The following is a 19,833-nucleotide window of genomic DNA, read 5'->3' on the forward strand; positions in this document are numbered from 1 at the left end:
TTTAGGCACATCAGGGGCTCTGCAAACGCAACCTGATGCCCGCAGAGCATTCCATCAAAGTCTGCATTTCAAAACGTCACTACTTCCCTTCCGAACCCCGACGTGTGCCAAAACAGTGGTTTACCCCCACATATGGGGTATCAGCGTACTCAGGAGAAACTGGTCAACAACTTTTGGGGTCCAATTTCTCCTGTTACTCTTGCAAAAATAAAAAAATTCTGGGCTAAAAAATATTTTTGAGGAAAGGAAACACATTTTTTATTTTCACGGCTCTGCGTTATAAACTTCTGTGAAGCACTTGGGGGTTCAAAGTGCTCACCACACATCTAGATTAGTTCCTTGGGAGGTCTAGTTTCCAAAATGGGGTCACTTGTGCGGGAGCTCCAATGTTTAGGCACACAGGGGCTCTCCAAACGCGACATGGTGTCCGCTAATGATTGGAGCTAATTTTCCATTCAAAAAGCCAAATGGCGTGCCTTCCCTTCCGAGCCCTGCCGTGCGCCCAAACAGTGGTTTACCCCCACATATGGGGTATCACCGTACTCAGGACAAACTGGACAACAAAATTTGGGGTCCAATTTCTCCTATTACCCTTGGGAAAATAAAAAATTCTGGGCTAAAAATCATTTTTGAGGAAAGAAAAATTATTTTTTTATTTTCACGGCTCTGCGTTATAAACTTCTGTGAAGCACCTGGGGGTTCTAAGTGCTCACTATGCATCTAGATAAGTTCCTTGGGGGGTCTAGTTTCCAAAATGGGGTCACTTGTAGGGGAGCTCCAATGTTTAGGCACACAGGGGCTCTCCAAACGCGACATGGTGTCCGCTAACGATTGGAGCTAATTTTCCATTCAAAAAGTCAAATGGCACGCCTCCCCTTCCGAGCCTTGCCATGCACCCAAACAGTGGTTTACCCCCACATATGAGGTATCGGCATACTCAGGAGAAATTGCCCAACAAATTTTAGGATCCATTTTATCCTGTTGCCCATGTGAAAATGAAAGAATTGAGGCTAAAAGAAATTTTGTGTGAAAAAAAAGTACTTTTTCATTTTTGCGGATCAATTTGTGAAGCACCTGGGGGTTTAAAGTGCTCACTATGCCTCTAGATGAGTTCCTTGGGGGGTCTAGTTTCCAAAATGGGGTCACTTGTGGAGGAGCTCCAATGTTTAGGCACACAGGGGCTTTCCAAACGCGACATGGTGTCCGCTAACGATGGAGATAATTTTTCATTCAAAAAGTCAAATGGCGCTCCTTCCCTTCCGAGCCTTACCATGTGCCCAAACAGTGGTTTACCCCCACATGTGAGGTATTTGTGTACTCAGGAGAAATTGCCCAACAAAATTTAGGATCCATTTTATCCTGTTGCCCATGTGAAAATGAAAAAATTGAGGCTAAAATAATTTTTTTGTGAAAAAAAAGTACTTTTTCATTTTTACGGATCAATTTGTGAAGCACCTGGGGGTTTAAAGTGCTCACTATGCTTCTAGATAAGTTCCTTGGGGGGTCTAGTTTCCAAAATGGGGTCACTTGTGGGGGAGCTCCAATGTTTAGGCACACGGGGGCTCTCCAAACATGACATGGTGTCCGCTAAAGATTGGAGCCAATTTTTCATTCAAAAAGTCAAATGGCGCTCCTTCCCTTCCAAGCCCTGCCGTGCGCCCAAACAGTGGTTTACCCCCACATATGAGGTATCAGCGTACTCAGGACAAATTGGACAACAACGTTCGTGGTCCAGTTTCTCCTTTTACCGCTGGGAAAATAAAAAAATTGTTGCTAAAAGATCATTTTTGTGACTAAAAAGTTAAATGTTCATTTTTTACTTCCATGTTGCTTCTGCTGCTGTGAAACACCTGAAGGGTTAATAAACTTCTTGAATGTGGTTTTGAGCACCTTGAGGGGTGCAGTTTTTAGAATGGTGTCACTTTTGGGTATTTTCAGCCATATAGAACCCTCAAAATGACTTCAAATGTGAGGTGGTCCCTAAAAAAAATGGTTTTGTAAATTTTGTTGTAAAAATGAGAAATCACTGGTCAAATTTTAACCCTTATAACTTCCTAGCAAAAAAAAAAATTGTTTCCAAAATTGTGCTGATGTAAAGTAGACATGTGGGAAACGTTATTTATTAACTATTTTGTGTCACATAACTCTCTGGTTTAACAGAATAAAAATTCAAAATGTGAAAATTGCGAAATTTTCAAATTTTTTGCCAAATTTCCGTTTTTTTCACAAATAAACTCAGAAATTATCGACCTAAATTTACCACTAACATGAAGCCCAATATGTCACGAAAAAACAATCTCAGAATCGCTAGGATCCGTTGAAGCGTTCCTGAGTTATTACCTCATAAAGGGACACTGGTCAGAATTTCAAAAAACGGCAAGGTCATTAAGGCCAAAATAGGCTGGGTCATGAAGGGGTTAAAAAAGACATTTCTCCAAATTTTTCATACTGAACTGGACATGCAATGTAATAGTTGCTGTAGGCAGCAACACACTGAAGAAAGAAGATCATGCTCCCACCATAGCTTAGAGCAAGTTTCTCTGTATGTGAGAAGCATATTGTCAGACAACCTAATGTCCTGGTCTAACCTCCACCATGATTAGAAAGTGCTGGGCGTGGAGCACAGATGACAAACACTTTTCAGAAAAAGGCATTATATGAGCAAAGCAGGCTGTCATTATACGTCTCATACAAGAGTAGCCTGCTCTGCTCCCACTGTAGTAGAGGGAGCACAAGTTGCTGTGAGCACAGTTGACATAAGTGTAACACTGACACCTAAGGGTACCGTCACACAGTGCCATTTTCATCGCTACGACGGCACGATTCGTGACGTTCTAGCGATATCGTTACGATATCGTAGTGTCTGACACGCTACTGCGATCCGGAACCCCGCTGAGAATCGTACGTCGTAGCGGATCGTTTGAAACTTTCTTTCGTCGTCTAGTGTCCCGCTGTGGCGGCATGATTGCATCGTGTGACACAGGTTGTATACGATGTGCGCACAGTAACCAATGGCTTCTACATCGCAAATACGTCATGAAATTATCGCTCCAGCGCCGTGTATTGCAACGTGTGACCGCAGTCTACGACGCTGGAGCGATAATCATACGATGCTGCAACGTCACGAATCGTGCCGTCGTAGCGATGAAAATGGCACTGTGTGACGGTACCCTAATGATCAGCTAATCTCTGGACAGGTAGTGTGGGAGGAGGGGGGAGCAATGATAGTGCTATGAAAGAATAGCTGATGATAGCATTTGTAATGTGACACAGTTAAACTCAGTTGTGATGCCCCTTCCTCCACAATGACTGCTGGGACCTTATCTTAAAGGAGTTAGTCATTTGTGCTCTACTCCTACCACATTCTAATCATGTTAGACCAGGAGTTCAGGCTGTCTGACAATATACATCTCACCCACTTAGGCTAACATTCACAATGAGCTTTTTGTTTATTTTTTTGATGTTTCAAATTTTATGCACCCATTAAGTAAAATAGGTTACTTGCATTTTTTTGAAAATCTACAACATCAAAAACTCACTAAAAACTGATTGTGGGAATGTAGCCTTATGAACTAGCTCTATGCTATTATGGGGATAGGGAGGGGGTGGGTGTGTTGATCTTTCTCCAATGTGTGGCTTTCTTCTTATGATTCGTGAGCATCATTACAGCAAGAAATACATGAAATACATGAAAACTATCTGATAACTTTTGTTAAGTTCAAATGGGTGTTAACTCATTGCCAAATACTCTGATCAGTGTTGGACTGGGGTGCCAGGGGCCCACCATAACATTGACTTTGAGGGACCAATTTCCACCTACATACAAATATTACACTACCCACTTTTCACAAATTTACCTATATCTCTATATAGTAATAAACTGGGTAGTTTTGGTTAGTAATCGGATGCTGCTTTTTTTTTCTGTACAGAGTGAATCAATTGAATTATGACAAGTTCTGCCATTACAATGGGGTTGGTGGCCAAGATCTGCACAGGTGCCCACCAGAGGATTCAGTCCACAGAAAAAGTATGATGAATCCAGCAGGAATAGCGTTTCTAACACTAATGTTTGTAGGTGATGATCTACCCAGGATCCAATCCTCTCTCCCAAAGCTCCTATCCCTGCCACTATAGGTCTCAGTTGGGGAGGAAACATGGTCTTATGTACCTTTGGTAAGGTGTGGTATATGGGAGTAGTAGGATATTCAACATACAAGTACTCTGACAGTTTGCTCCCATACATGAACCATCTTGTATTAGGTCATATAATAATTTGTTATAATCCTGCATGGGATCATTTTTCAGTTCTATAAAAACATTAGAGTTGTCCAAATCTTCTAAGACAAGTTTTTTTATAAGCCAGCATTCAATAGGACTATTGTTCCGCCTTTGTCCGCTTGACGTACAAGAAGATCTTCATTAATTTCCTTTGTGGCTTTTCTCTCCCCTATTGTCAAATTGAAGGATGTATTTTTTTGTTTTTCAATGTCCCTTTTAAGTTCAATAAGTTCTTTCTCCACAATTTCCTGATATTGATCTAACAAAGGAGATCATGATTGTATGGGATAGAAAAACAAGTTATTAGTCATGTAGCTTTTGTTCAGATTACCTACACTCTTTAGCGATTCCGGTTGTAGATGTCTTAAACATAAATATGCTCGTTGTTCCTCAAAATCCCTATAAGAGAATGTATTTTTTGATATCCTTTCTTTATTTGTGTTTGGGATCTCATTATTCTGTTCAGAATTTTCGTAAAAAAAAAATGGCATTTTAGTGTTATATTACGTGCTAATCTATTTATGTCTAGTATGGTTTTAAAGACATCAAATTCGTTTGTGGGCGAAAACCAATCCTTTGCTTAACACATTTAATTGTTCTTGGGTGATGATGTAGCTAGACAAATCCCATATTGGTATGTTTAGCGACGATAGGACCTGTTTCTGATCGGATATCGTCTTCCTCTTGTGCTTCCTCCCCATGCGTTTTCTCCGTTTTTTGAAAAGTTACCAATGTTTGAGATGGTCCCAGAATTATTTTTCTTTTGTGATATCTGTTGTGTTTCCGCATTTGATCCAATGGATGAATCAGAGAAATTGTTAGTAGTTGTTGCAAATGATGTATCCGAGACGTAATTCATATTCCTAAATGTCACTCGATTATTTCTCCTATTTGTTCGTTTTTTCAAGATAGAGAAAGGTTTTTTGTTCCATTTATATACCTGGTTATTAGAGTAGTCTTCCATGTCTCTGGAACATTTTTTTTTTTTTAATGTCCATTATGTTCTTCTCCAGTTTAGCAGGATTAGTAGTTAGTCCTTCAATTAAGATTTTAAATTCATTTGTTTGTGCGTGCGGTTCCAACAATTTTTGTGTTTCTTTAATTTCTTCCTTCACCTTATTCAGTTCCATGTCTTCATTTTTAAGTATTAGCTGTATAAGTTTAAGTGAGCATTGGCTTAGTATTGTGTTCCACTCCTCCTGGAATTCTTCATTATAAATAGTGGTTGCTATCTTTTTTATACGCAACCCCCTTGGTATCATTTCTTTGTCCAAGTACGTTTTCAGGGTGGTGGAATCCCGCCATATTTTCATCTCTTTTGACATTTTATTTTCCATAGTCACCATCAAATATTTTAGTTGATCTGGTGTTTCTATGTCTGTATTATGCTGATCACCAAATACTGATGCCAATTTGCTCATTCTTGTTGAGCAATCATTTATGTCATGGAAAATGTTATATTGTGAGGCCATTATTTATGTTGAAACCGCTACTTATGCTGTAATGAGTGGTTACCAAAAAATATAAACACAGATGGGATAATGTGTAGCCTACGTGAGCAAGACCAAAAAGCACTGTAAAAGTCCTAAAACACACAAAGGTAGTCCGCTCACCTGAATGTCTGCTGTTCCTCATCTGTTCCTGCACGGAAGAGTTGAGCATTCAGTCCACAGAAAAAGTACGATGAATCCAGCAGGAATGAGATTAAAAAATTTCTGTTTATTTCTTCGTTTAAAAATAGTGACTATGGTAAACCACTCAGAAAATAAAAGATAATAATATCTCCCAGCATTACGCACAAAAGTTAAAAATATAGCAGTGTTAATCCGACGCGTTTCGACTGACATCTTAACCATGGCATGTCTGGATTGGAACTAAACAGTTTTTATATGTCCTACTCTGATAGCATCGCAACTGCATCAAATTATGTTAATTGTTTCTCTTTTTAAAAGGTCCAAACTTAAGGCCCCGTCACACTTAGCGACGCTGCAGCGATACAGACAACGATGCCGATTGCTGCAGCGTCGCTGTTTAGTCGCTGTGTGGTCGCTGGGGAGCTGTCACACAGACCGCTCTCCAGCGACCAACGATGCCGAGGTCCCCGGGTAACCAGGGTAAACATCGGGTTACTAAGCGCAGGGCCGCGCTTAGTAACCCGATGTTTACCCTGGTTACCAGTGTAAAATGTAAAATAACAAACAGTACATACTCACCTTCGCGTCCCCCGGCGTCCGCTTCCCTGCACTGACTGAGTGCCGGCGCTAACAGCAGAGCGGTGACATCACCGCTGTGCTGTGCTTTCACTTTACGGCCGGCAGTCAGTCAGTGCGGGAAGCAGACAGCAAGGGACCTGACGGACACCGGAATGTGAGTATGTAGTGTTTGTTTTTTTTTACATTTTCGATGGTAACCAGGGTAAACATCGGGTTACTAAGCGCGGCCCTGCGCTTAGTAACCCGATGTTTACCCTGGTTACCAGTGAAGACATCGCTGAATCCGTGTCACACACACCGATTCAGCGATGTCAGCGGGACCTCAACAACCAAAAAAAGGTCCAGGCCATTCCAACACGACCAGCGATCTCACAGCAGGGGCCTGGTCGCTGGTACGTGTCAAACATAGCGAGATCGCTACTGAGGTCGCTGTTGCGTCACAAAACTTGTGACTCAGCAGCGATCTCGCTAGCGACCTCGCTTAGTGTGACGGGGGCTTTACTTGTAGGGTTGCTATAGCCAGTAGGTGGCACTGGAGTTGTAGTCCTCTTCCACTCTCTAGAGGCTATTTACATATTTAAATTCACAGAGATTAATTTCATGGCGTTTAAGTCTTGTTATGCTGGCTTGGCACTATCCACAAGGAGAAATGTCCTCCCTTATACTCCAGAGAAAAAGAGTGATGTCTGTGCTTGAAAAATGAATATTTTTGATTGCCAGAAAATGCAGTGTGAAAATTAATTAGTTAATTTTCAGTACGTTATCCATCATTGGTCCACCTTTCAGAGTGGTATATTAATGAATGTTATTTTATTTCTGATCATATTTACTTACATAATATACATGGTAATTGCTTTTCATATCATTAGTTTATGGGTATAATAACATAATACCTTTTGTATGTACAATTGCATGTCCATGGTCTGCACAGCCTCATGCTGTACAGCTCTATATTTGGCTAGTATACACACTGTAACATGGTCGATCAAATACTAAGAGTTCTTGGGATAGTAAATATGTATAAGAAGTGCAGTTTTAATCTGTCCTCTTATTTATTTTACTTTCAGTCTTTTGGGGACGATGTTGACATCCTAAATGGGTAATAGAAAGCAGCTATTACATAGCTTGTAGGGTTTGTAGCCCCGATTTCCATAGATCTTGAAAAGCATTTAAATCCGCACTGTAAAGTTGCATTCCGCCCTGTTTCTTTTCCTTCACTGATTTCTTGCATCAGTACACCTTTGGCATTGGTATTCTTTTCATGAAGTAGAAAGTTCCAGAACACAGTCTTATGATTTCATCTCAGGTTGGAAAAGCAGAAATCATGGTGTAACATGTAAAATATATATATATAACAGGATGAGCACTTTACTTTAAATAAAATCTTACTAAAATAAAACAAAGCTGCATCATTGATTGTGTCATGTTTGAAGATCTGTTTGCTTGACATAATTAGTATATCCATAAATCATTTAAGTGGTGACCCCTATAAGAACATTTTCAGGTGATGTGCTGTATGACTTCATGCGATCACAGTCGCGCACCAATCTAGAAAGAAGAACATTAAAAAAGTCAAATGTCTAACGTATAGGCATGAGTTTCTATCAAATAACAACATCAATTATCTGTTTTACTATGAAGGTCAATGGCAGATGTAATAATAATAATTTTGTGTGAAATACAGATGTGTGAAATTCACATACAGTTGTGCACACTTCTGTAGGGATCAAAGTAAAATGTACATGTCACCTGGATGCCCTAAATGTGGTGTGAATAGAGCAGTAAAATGTTATTGCTATCTGGTACAGAGACCAGGTATCACTAAGATATGCCATCACTTTGTGAACAATCGGGTTTCAATGGCAGCACTATCACATGCAGGATATGGCAGCACTATCATATTCTTTTATATAAGCACGTCAAGGAGTTGTCTGGGACAAGGGGTGTAACTACCATGGTCGCCACTACGACCGGGCCCGGAGGGTGATGGCCCTGCCAACGCTAGAAAACACTTCAGCTGTATGTGCATCATCGGATGCACATGCAACTGAAGTGTTCTTGAGCAGCAATAAAGATGGCCGGCCAATCAGAGGGTAGCAGCTGACATCGGCGTGCATATGATCAGGGGGTGAATGACAGTGAAGTTATGTTGGGACTTCATTACCAACGTCAAGCCGATTGACAACCGGCTTCCCACTGCCTAACTGCGGGTCGCTGGTGGTCAATTAGCATGACATCAACAGTGATGCCCCAATGATAGAGCAGACTGGAAAAGAAAGAACTGCTCTGTTGATGTGGGGTCAAAGGAAGAAGAATTGCCGCCTGCGGCGTGAGAGATCGTTGTAGAGAACAGGCAGGTACAGTAGTTAGTAATTGCCTGGGTGCAAGTTCTTGACCCCATAGAAAGAAAAAACCAAAGTCCTGTATAATCCCTTTGCAAGGGTAAACCAATGCAGGAATCTTCATTCTCAGGATCAGTCCGAGCCCTTAGGAGCGGACTGTTATTGATCAGAATGATAGTATCTTCTAGTGACATGCTTTCAGTTTATCAGATGCAAATAATCCCTTAAAGGTGACCTTTCCACTGGCTTTGTTAGTAAGGTTCCTTTTTATTAAGATATAGCCATATGAAGACATTTGCACGTTGGCTCTTAAGTGTGTGTTTGTGTGAATGTTAGCTCTTTTTATTTTTGCGAAATTCATGAATAAATTGACAACTGGGTGTTGACATTGACTTTATCACAGGGGTGTTATTTCTACACATTCTTATACCGATAACCCTGATTGGACAGTGTGTAGTGAGTGAAGCCCCCCTGCCACCAATTGGCAACACCCAGCTGTCAATTTATTGTTACTTTACTAGGGGAAAACAGAAACGTGGCAAATAACTTTTATTGTATAGTGTATGCTTTATTTCTCCCTGTTTCACACCAAATGATAGTAAATTAGAAAATAATGATTTAAAAATGTACATTTCTATTGATAGACATTGCAAAAAACCCTACAAAATTATTTAAATGCTCGTCGTTAGTAGTGCTTCTTTAGACTATATTCACACGTGATGCATTTGTTTCAGAAGTTTCTGTGACTGTCCCATTCATCTGCTTCCACAGAAACAACCTTAATTTCTGCACTTAATCTGCCACATGTAAATATACTTTTACTTTAGAGAAATATACTCACATTATAGTCATTATTCATTATTACTGGTCTATTTAAATTTTCTTTTGCATCGAATTTTGTCTCTTTAACATCCTCCTAATAAAAAAAAATATTATTTTACAAATGATGTGACATAATGATGAGCAGCAAAAAGTGTAAAAGGTCCGCTTGTGCATTGCCAGATGAATGAAAATGCCATGTACAGTAATTAATATTTTATATACCGTACTGTTTGGGCAGATGACATGCTCCAATCCTAAAAACAACTTATAAGTAATCAGTAAGCCAGACTAGTTGCCCTCAAATTAATACTGGTCGGATAAAAAACAATATCTGTGAATGTAAACCCACTCCATTTACCGGTGAAAATGTAGTTCACATATATCAAAATTTCCTTATAAACAAAACCTTAAAGCCTCTATTAACATTAGTTGAAAGTCTGCTAATTTTGTCAGGACTTGTCGACCATCTAATGTGTATGGGAGCATCCCAACTCTCCCCCAACAAATGATCCTTCTGTTTTGAAAACTCTGTTGAACTGAGAACTAATGTGTTTGCAGAGTAGTTAGAGATAGCTCACTGCTGAATCTCATGTATTAGGGCCCCTTCACACTGTGCAATCAAAGTCTGAACGAGCGTTCGATTTGTGACGTTTATCCGTCCTCGTTCCGAGGTTGCAAAGTGTGACATGGCGTTACGATTTGCGACGCAGCCCAGCATCGTACGATGTGAAAGAAAGAGCAGAACTTTCTTTCGTCGTAAATGTCTCGCTGTGGCGGTCGAAATCGTAGTATGTGACGGCGGTCATACGAGCTCGTAATGCGACTACGTGGGTTGGGCTTCCGCATACCTGTCTCCTGATTGGGCGTGACGTTTTAGCACGCCCATGCTGGTAATACGTCACGCTCGGAGTCGTAGGACTATGGCGGTGTGAAGGGTAGCGTACGATTGCGACGCGTGACGTTCACATCGCAACTACGTCAGAAAAAGCGTTAACATCGTAGAGTGTGACCGCTGGCTACGAGCTCGTACTGCGATGTCGAATATGACGCAAATGCGTCGTAATCGTAGCAGAATCGACCAGTGTGAAGGGGCCCTAAGGCAAGCTTTACTATACAAGGCAGTACCTACCACGATGATAAGACTACCCTTTTTAGTTAGACCATGTTCACACTAGCAGTATTTGGTCACTATTTTACATCAGTATTTGTAAGTCAAAGCCAGGAGTGGGTGAAAAATAAAGAAGTGGTGACTAGTGATGAGCAGCATGCTCGCCACTACTTGTTATTCGCCCGAGCATCTCACTGCTCGAGATGCTTGGAGCTCACTGAGTATTTCCGGGGTTGCTCGGCGAGAGCTAGGGTCCCCTTCCTGCATGTTTGGTGCTCTTTAGAGCGCCAATGAACATGCAGGGATTATCTGCCACACACTGTAATACCGCAGCCATGTTGGTTGTGACATTACAGTGATTGGCTGGCTGCACAGCGTCATCAGGTCTATATCAGACCTGGCACCGCCATGCTCGTCACAGTTTCCTACAGAATCAGGCAGTGTAGGGAGAGATTTACTTGGTTCGTACTTACTGTGGGTATACCACAATATATTATACACATATCCATCTCAACTAACAGTCCTTCTGAGGACTAATAAAGCTGCAGAGATAACAGTGCTAGGCAGGCAGTGTATGTGGCAGACTGCAGTGCATATAGCAAGAGGGTCCATTCCAGTTCTGTCTGCTGCTGCTGCTATTACAGATATTTGTAGACATAGCCCCAGGTATCAGGGGCCAGAAATAATTTTTTTACAGGCCAGCTATTTAAAACTGTGGTTTGTCCGTCACACATGGATCAGAGATAAAAAGTGCGCTCCAAATTCAGCTATTTCTGGCCTCCCTTTAAATTTTGTTGCAGTGTGTTGGCGAAGTTATTGAAAAAGTTTGCTGGTAAAAATAGTTACCTACAGGCCAGCTCTTTAAAACTGTGGTTTGTCCATCACACGAATCACATATAAGTACGCTCCAAATTCAGCCATTTGTAGTGAACGTGGAAAATATTGTCCTCCATTTAAAATGGGCGAGGCGCGTGGCAAGGGATGGGGAACTGAACGTGATGGTGATGGTGCATGCTGAGGCCAAGCTGAAAGTGTGCCACAACAAACACCCATATCTTCTTGCCCGAATTTCCTGTACAAATTACTAGGGGACCGCAGCTCACCACTATTGATTGAATCCAAAGTGTCAAAAGGTTGTTGGTTGGATAGCGGATAATGCTTCACTTTGCCACCACCACCACTCTGTGTTCCACACGGTCAAGCCTCAGCAGCCATGAGTTTGGACCGCATATTCCTCACCCTGATCCTCCTTCCTCCCACCATACCGAGTGCTCAGAGACAACTGATCCCTCACTTGGACACTCCGAAGAGCTGTTCACTTTTCCATTTATAGATTTGGGCCTCTTGCCCGTTCCACTTGAAGCGGGGCAAGAGGAGAACGTATGTAGTGATGCCCAAATATTTGAGCAGCCACGGTCACACAAAGGTCGACGGTGGGGAAGTGTCACTCACAAGAGGTGGACGATGATGAGACACAATTGCCAGAAAGTCAGGAGGAGGACAAGGATGCGGAAGTGGAAGATGAGGTGGTAGATGATATAGCAACTGACCCAACCTGGCAGGAGGACATGCAGAGCGAGGACAGCAGCACACAGGGGGAAGGAGGCATAGTACCCCAACAGGCAGGAAGAAGCAGTGTGGTGGCCGCAGACAGAAGGCGGGCAACCGTTCCCCATAATAACACCAACATGACGGAAGTTGCCAACTGTTAGGTCTTCCTGAGTCTGGTTGTTTTTTAAAGACTCTGCTGATAATCCCAAAAAGGCCATTTGCACCACCTGCCATGCAAGCATCAGCAGGGGTAGCAAAACTACCAGCCTTACCACCACCAGCATGATCAGGCACATGGCAGCAAAGCAACCGACTTTGTGGGCCAAACACCAGGGTCCAGGAACAGTGTCTGCGGGTGACACCACTGCTTCTTCTGATGTTGTGCGTGCAAGCCAATCCCCTGTCCATGGTGTATGCAAGATGCCTCCTGCACACACTCAACTAGCACCATCAGCAAGAATGTCCACGTCCTTGTCCCAGTGCAGCATTCAGTTATCCATACCCCAGTCCTTGGAATGCAAGCGCAAATACGCAGCCAATGCCCCACAGGCCACACTACTAAATTCACACATTTCATGACTGCTTGTGCGTGTTGCCTTTTAGGCTGGTGGAAATGGAAGCTTTCCACAACCTGATGGCCGTCCCTCGGTCCCCAGCCTCCACTATTTCTCCCGGTGTGCCGTCCCTGCATTACACAAGCACGTGTCCTACATTAGCCGTGCCCTCAACAATGCAGTTACTGGGAAAGTCCACCTAACCATGGACATAGACAAATGTTTGTGGGCAGGGACGTTACATCTCGCTGACAGCACACTGGGTTAACATAGTGGAAGCCGGGACTAAGTCGGACCTTGGGATGGAACACGTCCTCCCGACGCCGATGATTGTGGGCCCTAGGTCAATCAGGGTTGCCCCCACATTCTACAGCTCCTGCACCTCAGCCTCCATCTCTGAAATGACCACATCAGTCACAAGCTGGAAGCACTGCCTCAGCCAACCGGCAACAGGCTGTGCTGAAGCTAATATGCGTAGGTGATAAACCGCACAATGCTGAAGAGTTGTCAAAGTACGCCGCCTGTCTGCCCATTTTAGAAAGTCAGCTACAGCTTCAGCCGCCCTTGCCGTGCTTCAGCAGCGTTTGCAGCTTCTGACTCACCGACTGGTGTGTGACGTCCCCACGCATTGGAACTCTACACTGCATATGTTTGAAAGGATTTGTGAGCAGAAGAGGGCAGTTGTTGACTACCAACATCAACAAGGCCGTTGATATTCAGTTCAGACTCCACACATAAGACCTCAGGAGTGGACATGGATGTCAGACAAATGTACCATCCTACAAAACTTTGAAGACTGCACCAAGACGGTGAGTGGCGATGACACCATAATTATCGTCATCATTCCGCTTCTCAACATTCTGAAAACCTCTCTGCTCACAATTAAAGAGGATGCATTGCAGGCAGAGCATGAGGACATGGATCAAGGAACCATACAGGGGGATTACACTCAGCCCAGCCTCATGTCTTCCCAACGTGGATTGGTAGGCAGTGAGGAGGAGGAAGAACAGGAGCTACTTTCATGCGCTATAGACGGTACCACAAGCATAGCTGACATACCGTCTGTTCAGCAGGGATGGCCTGAGGACAGGGAGGAGGAGGATGAGGATGAGGAGGACAGCATGGTCAGTCATCCTGTTGGTGAGGACACGGAAGTCTTGCCTGTTAGGAGTCTGGCATGCATGGCTGACTTTATGTTGCACTGCGTTTCATTTGACCCTCGCATGATAACATTTTTTGATGACACTCATTGCTGGTTGGTGACACTTCTAGACCCACACTACAAGGAGAGCTTTCAATCTCTTCTGCCAGTGGCAGGGAGGTGTACTAAATGTTGCAGTACCAGAGGGCCCTTGTAGCGGAATTACTTATAAAATTCCCATGTGAGAATGCTGGCAGCAGACATCAGAGTTTGTTGTACAACCAAGGAGTCCAAGCGAGAGAGACAGAAGTACAATCCAGCTCAGGCAGGGGAACAATGGCAAAGTTCTGGGACAGTTTTCTCAGACCCTCCCCGTGTGCTGGCACAGAGGCAAGGGGTGCTGTCACAAGAAGTGCAATGTTTGGGAATATGCTGAGGGAGTACCGTGCAGATCGTACAAATGTCCTCCGTGATTCCTCTGTACCTTTTAATTATTGGGTAGCCAAGCTGGACACGTGGCATGAACTGGCTCTCTATGCCTTTGAGGTCCTGGCCTGCCCTGCTGCTAGCGTTCTGTCTCAGCAGGTTTTTAGTCCTGCTGGTGGAATTATAACAGATAAGGGCATCCGCCTGTCACCTGAAAATGCTGAGAGGCTGACTCTTATAAAAATGAACAAGCACTGGATTGGGCAAGACTTCTGTACACCACCAAGTGAAAACAGCGAAACATAACCTCTAATACATTCTGTTTCTGTGGAGGTGTATTCTCATGCACCTCTTCACAACCACACATGGGTATACTCTTCCAGATTTGGTCTGTTTGTTGTTATCCTCCTCCTTATCCTCATCCTCATCATCCACAACCAGTAGAACACCAGGGTGAACGGATTCTGTGATGCCAAATTTACACATTTTTTTGTGCAAGGGTGTTTTTATGATGCTTGTTACTAATTGGAAACCAAAACAAATGACACTCCCACAGGGGGAAATGTCATAAAAAAGAGATGTACATCTATTATTCCCATTTATTCTTATATTTTCCATTTTCCCTATCTCTGGACAGTCCTCTAATGAGGTAGTGTATACCTCTACAATAGAAAATTATTCAAAGACTTTTATATTATATTTTTATTTATAGCCCTGTCTCTGAGCTGTTGCTAGGGACAAACATATCTCGTTGGACACATTCTGGCTTAAAATCTATGAACCTGTGTTTGCCCCTCCCTTTTGTTATTTACTTTCATCGGTGGATTCACATCCTTTATTTTTTTTTATTTCAGTATGATTTACCTTTATGTCTCCTCATTCTCCACCACTAGATCACCAGGCTTAGCATCTTCTGTGCCGCTACAGGCAGTCCAAGTTTTGGCAAGGGTGTCTATGATCCCCATTAAATATTTTTAAAAAATGTATCCCCTTGTGGAAATGTTTGTCAGCCCATGCACTGCGTGTATGGACATTACAAGTCTAGGAGACACACTCCTTTACATTGAGCCTAGTTTTTAATGAGGCCTTCAGCAATGTCTCCTCATTCTCCACCACTAGATCACCATGCTGAACGTGTTCTGTGCTGCTATAGGCAGTCCATTTTTTGGCAAGGGTGTCTATGATCCCCATTAAATATTTTTTTTAAATTTACCCCCATGGGGAAATGTTTGTCAGCCCATACACTTAGTGTATGGGCATTACAAGTCTAGGAGACCCGCTCCTTTAAATTGGGCCTAGTTTTTAATGAGGCCTTCCTCCACCTCTCATCATTTTCCACCACTAGATCACCAGGGTTCACGTGTTCCGTGTTGCTACAGACAGTCAATTTTTTGGCAAGGGTGTCTATGATCCCCATTAAATATTTTTTTTAAATGTACCCCCCATGGGGAAATGTTTGTCAGCCCATACACTTAGTGTATGGGCATTACAAGTCTAGTAGACCCGCTACTTTAAATTGGGCCTAGTTTTTAATGAGGCCTTCCTCCACCTCTCATCATTTTCCACCACTAGATCACCAGGGTTCACATGTTCCGTGTTGCTACAGACAGTCTTTTTTTGGCAAGGATATCTATGATCCCCATTAAATATTTTTTTTAAATCTACCCTCATGGGGAAATGTTTGTCAGACCATACACTTAGTGTATGGACATTACAAGTCTAGGAGACCCGCTCCTTTACATTGGGCCTAGTTTTTAATGAGGCCTTCCTCCACCTCTCATCATTTTCCACCACTGGATCACCAGGGTTCACGTGTTCCGTGCTGCTACAGACAGTCAATGTTTTGGCAAGGGTGTCTATGATCCCCATTAAATATTTTTAAAAATGTACCCCCATGGGGAAATGTTTGTCAGCCCATACACTTAGTGTATGGAGTCTAGCAGACCTGCTCCTTTACATTGGGCCTAGTTTTTAATGAGACCTTCCTCCACCTCTCATCATTTTCCCCCACTAGATCACCAGGGTTTACGTGTTCCATGCTGCTACAGACAGTCAATTTTTTGGCAAGGGTGTCTATGATCCCCATTAAATATTTTTTAAAATTTTACCCCAATAGGGAAATGTTTGTCAGCCCATGCACTTAGGGCATGGGCATTATGAGTCTAGGAGACCCGCTCCTTTGTAATGGGACAGTTTTTTTTATGAGGCCCTCCTCCATGTTTCTTCCAAGGGGGGGATTGGGGCTCGTGCAAATTTGGGTCAAGGCGGCTCTTGCATTCAATGCATAAGGAAACAGTATGGCAGGACCAACTGAAGAACGTGAAGTGGGTTTTCCTGTGGCCATCCAGTACCTGGGTTCAAAGGATTCTTGGGGTGCATATTACTTGATAGCAAGGCAGGCCTTGCATTCAATGCAACATTTTTTCAGGAAACCCTTCTGTACCTCTCGTGACAGGGGTATTGGGGTGCGTCATAATTCTTGGCAGCCCATCCACTCACTGCATAGGCAATAACAGCATAGGAGACCCACTGTTTAATAATGGCCCTTTAAGAATATTAATGCTGCCTGATGCCCCTCTAAAAGTAGGCTTTGTGACTTTAAGAGTCACTCCTTCAGAAATGAAACAAGATGTGTCTGCTTATGTGTCACCCACCACATGGCCAGCTAGGGTTGTTAAATGTTACAATGACATTTCCCAGTGAATGCATTTGTATTGGTTGAAAGCAATGTTGAAAGTTGAAAAACGCATCATGCTGCATGTGAACATAGCCCAAGTGGTGGAGGAACATTTTGGTCTGGGGTAAATTATTTTGCCTTATATACAAGTCATTAGCCTGGAAAGGTTGTACCTTGTCCTTAACATATTTCCCAGCAAAATCCATTTTGGTTATGCTATCGTATGTTTGTTGGTGCACCTGTAAAAATGGCGTGAAACTCTGACAACGTTGCTTACAGCTGTGACCTAGGAGTCAGAAATGTTTCCAGGGGCGATCCCCATGATGTTCCTGTGTCATTTGAGCAGTGCTTCCATAATTTTCTGACATTTTCAGACCTTAAAAGGCCCCCCGGGGGGATCGCGGTAAAAATACTCGGGTTTCCCATAGACTTATATTGGGCTCGTTGCTCGGTTCGAGTACCCGAGTATTCTAATTTGCTCGACCCGAGCAACGAGCACCCGAGTATTTTAGTGCTCACTCATCACTAATTATTATCTGTGTAGTTTTTACAGGTAAAATATGTTGAAAAAGTTATTTCTCATTTGTAAAAAATACAGGGCCAGTAAACGCATTGTGAATCCACACAAAGACATACACAGCACACTACTGCTCTTGTGAACTCAGTCTTAGAGTTTTCAGATTATTCTAATGAAATAAATGGTATATTTAAAAACTTACATCACATAGATTTGCAATAACCGACATTATGAAACTGCATGAAAAGGGTAATTACCTGAGCCTCTTTCAATTTATCGAAGCTTTCCAGACTTTTCATTTCTAGCACATGTAAGACTGCGTCATGGATGGTCAGGAAAATTATTGAGGTTGTAATATCATCATCAAAAAAGCCACATTTTATAAGTTTTTCCAATACGTTATCTGAAAACAAAAATATTCTAAGAACATTTATCAAATATCAAATATTTTTATGTGCAACAGTCAATTTTGCTGGGACAATTCCAAGCCAAAAAGAAAAAATGTGCTCAAAACTGGCCATTTTGGGTCAGTTCTTTGGTGTTTGGGGCCATTCTATAGGTTGGACTTAAATCTTACAATTTTAGGTTTTAAAAATTCCTAGGCGTGTTGTTATCATAAAATTATTTGATCATAAAATATCTTAATTATAGGTCCCAGGGTTGTCAGTAGTATGTCAAGTTTTTAAAAAATTATATTCAGCCAGTTAAAACTGCTGACTGGACGGAGCTGTAATATGCAACCTATTGTCTTCTATAAGATATCTACATGACTTTGATTGTACCTCCATATACCTCAAATTTCATCTGGAAACATACAGCGCTCTTTTTACCTGCCCTTATCAGTATGAATCAAGCAGGAAAAAAAATCATTGTCTGTTCTATCATTGTTTCTACAAGAGAATAACCTGTAGCAACATGAATTACAAAACTGTGGTAATTGTACGGACTAGGGACCTACTTGTGTCAAAATATAGACTCATAGACATAGCTCTGCCTTTACAGGGATCAATTTTACTAATCAACCCAATGTTATGGCGGTATACAGTAGGTTATATACATCAAAATGTTTACATGTACTGTAAAACATATTGAAAACTGCCAAATTTTTTATGCAACGTGAAGTTTCGCAAACAGTTTTGACTTTTAACACTTTAATGCGAGTCCTGGCAATCACTGCCAAAATGCAAAGCATGGGTGGGACACACTTTTGTGGTGTAATTCATGCCAGAAATGTTACTCCAGTCCCTGTTATACACGGACTGGAGTAACTATTCTAGCAAAGCACGCTCAACTGAGAAGATGTACCAAATGGGTGGCTTGTGCCGCTTAATGAATTTGGCACATCCTACTTTAAAGGGAACCTGTCACCTGAATTTGGCGGGACCAGTTTTGGGTCATATGGGCGGGGTTTTCGGGTGTTTGATTCACCCTTTCCTTACCCGCTGGCTGCATGCTGGCCGCAATATTGGATTGAAGTTCATTCTCTGTCCTCCGGAGTACATGCCAGCGCAAGGCAATATTGCCTTGTGCAGGCGTGTACTTTGGAGGACAGAGAATGAACTTCAATCCAATATTGTGGCCAGCATGCAGCCAGCGGGTAAGGAAAGGGTGAATCAAACACCCGAAAACCCCGCCCATATGACCCAAAACTGGTCCCGCCAAATTCGGGTGACAGGTTCCCTTTAAAATGCTTCTTCTTTAAGACTCGTGGGTACAACGCTGCTCTTAATGATTCGGGCCCTATAGATTAAATGATGATCCATTTGTGCAGTGACCATCACTTTACAAGGTTTGACAATATTCTTGAAAAACTAGGATTCTGGGAAGCCCACTCAGTTGCTAAGAGTGACATTAGCCAGCTCCATAATGCTTCTTCAGTATAAGAAGTGGTGTCAGGCAAGTTTTATTTTTTGAAAAGCATGAATCGAACTACAAAGTGTTCAAAGTCAACTTTTTGTGGATCGATCGGTTCATCTCTTATTATAAAGCCAGATTTAAAAACACAACTAGTGGCACGAAGCCAATCGGTATGCTGCTGAACGTATTTCATAGTTTCCCTATTGCTTTTTTGTCTATTAATTATGAAGTATTAAAAAAAATGTCACTTACTGTCTATTCCAGCAATATACACAGCCACATCAACCTTAAGAAAGTCTTTCATTATCTAAAAAGAAAAAAGTTTATTTTTTCCTAAATATAAATAA

At 42.2% G+C, this 19,833-nt stretch overlaps 1 protein-coding gene across 1 annotated transcript in view; it reads right to left on the minus strand.

Annotated features, from left to right (window-relative positions):
* Nucleotides 1-7,244: 7,244 nt before the first annotated feature.
* LOC143775977 (chloride anion exchanger-like) overlaps nt 7,245-19,833 on the minus strand; it is a 111,542-nt gene continuing 98,953 nt past the window's right edge. The window contains exons 18-21 of the mRNA XM_077264803.1: nt 19,739-19,793; nt 17,887-18,032; nt 9,675-9,749; nt 7,245-8,039 (exon numbers count right to left, since the gene is read on the minus strand). Of these exons, the coding sequence (XP_077120918.1) occupies nt 8,022-8,039; nt 9,675-9,749; nt 17,887-18,032; nt 19,739-19,793 (294 nt within the window). The 3' untranslated portion in view covers nt 7,245-8,021. The remainder of the gene's footprint in view (nt 8,040-9,674; nt 9,750-17,886; nt 18,033-19,738; nt 19,794-19,833) is intronic.

The sequence above is a fragment of the Ranitomeya variabilis genome, chromosome 5 (genome assembly GCF_051348905.1).
Source record: "Ranitomeya variabilis isolate aRanVar5 chromosome 5, aRanVar5.hap1, whole genome shotgun sequence".
In the NCBI taxonomy this organism is placed as follows: domain Eukaryota; kingdom Metazoa; phylum Chordata; class Amphibia; order Anura; family Dendrobatidae; genus Ranitomeya; species Ranitomeya variabilis.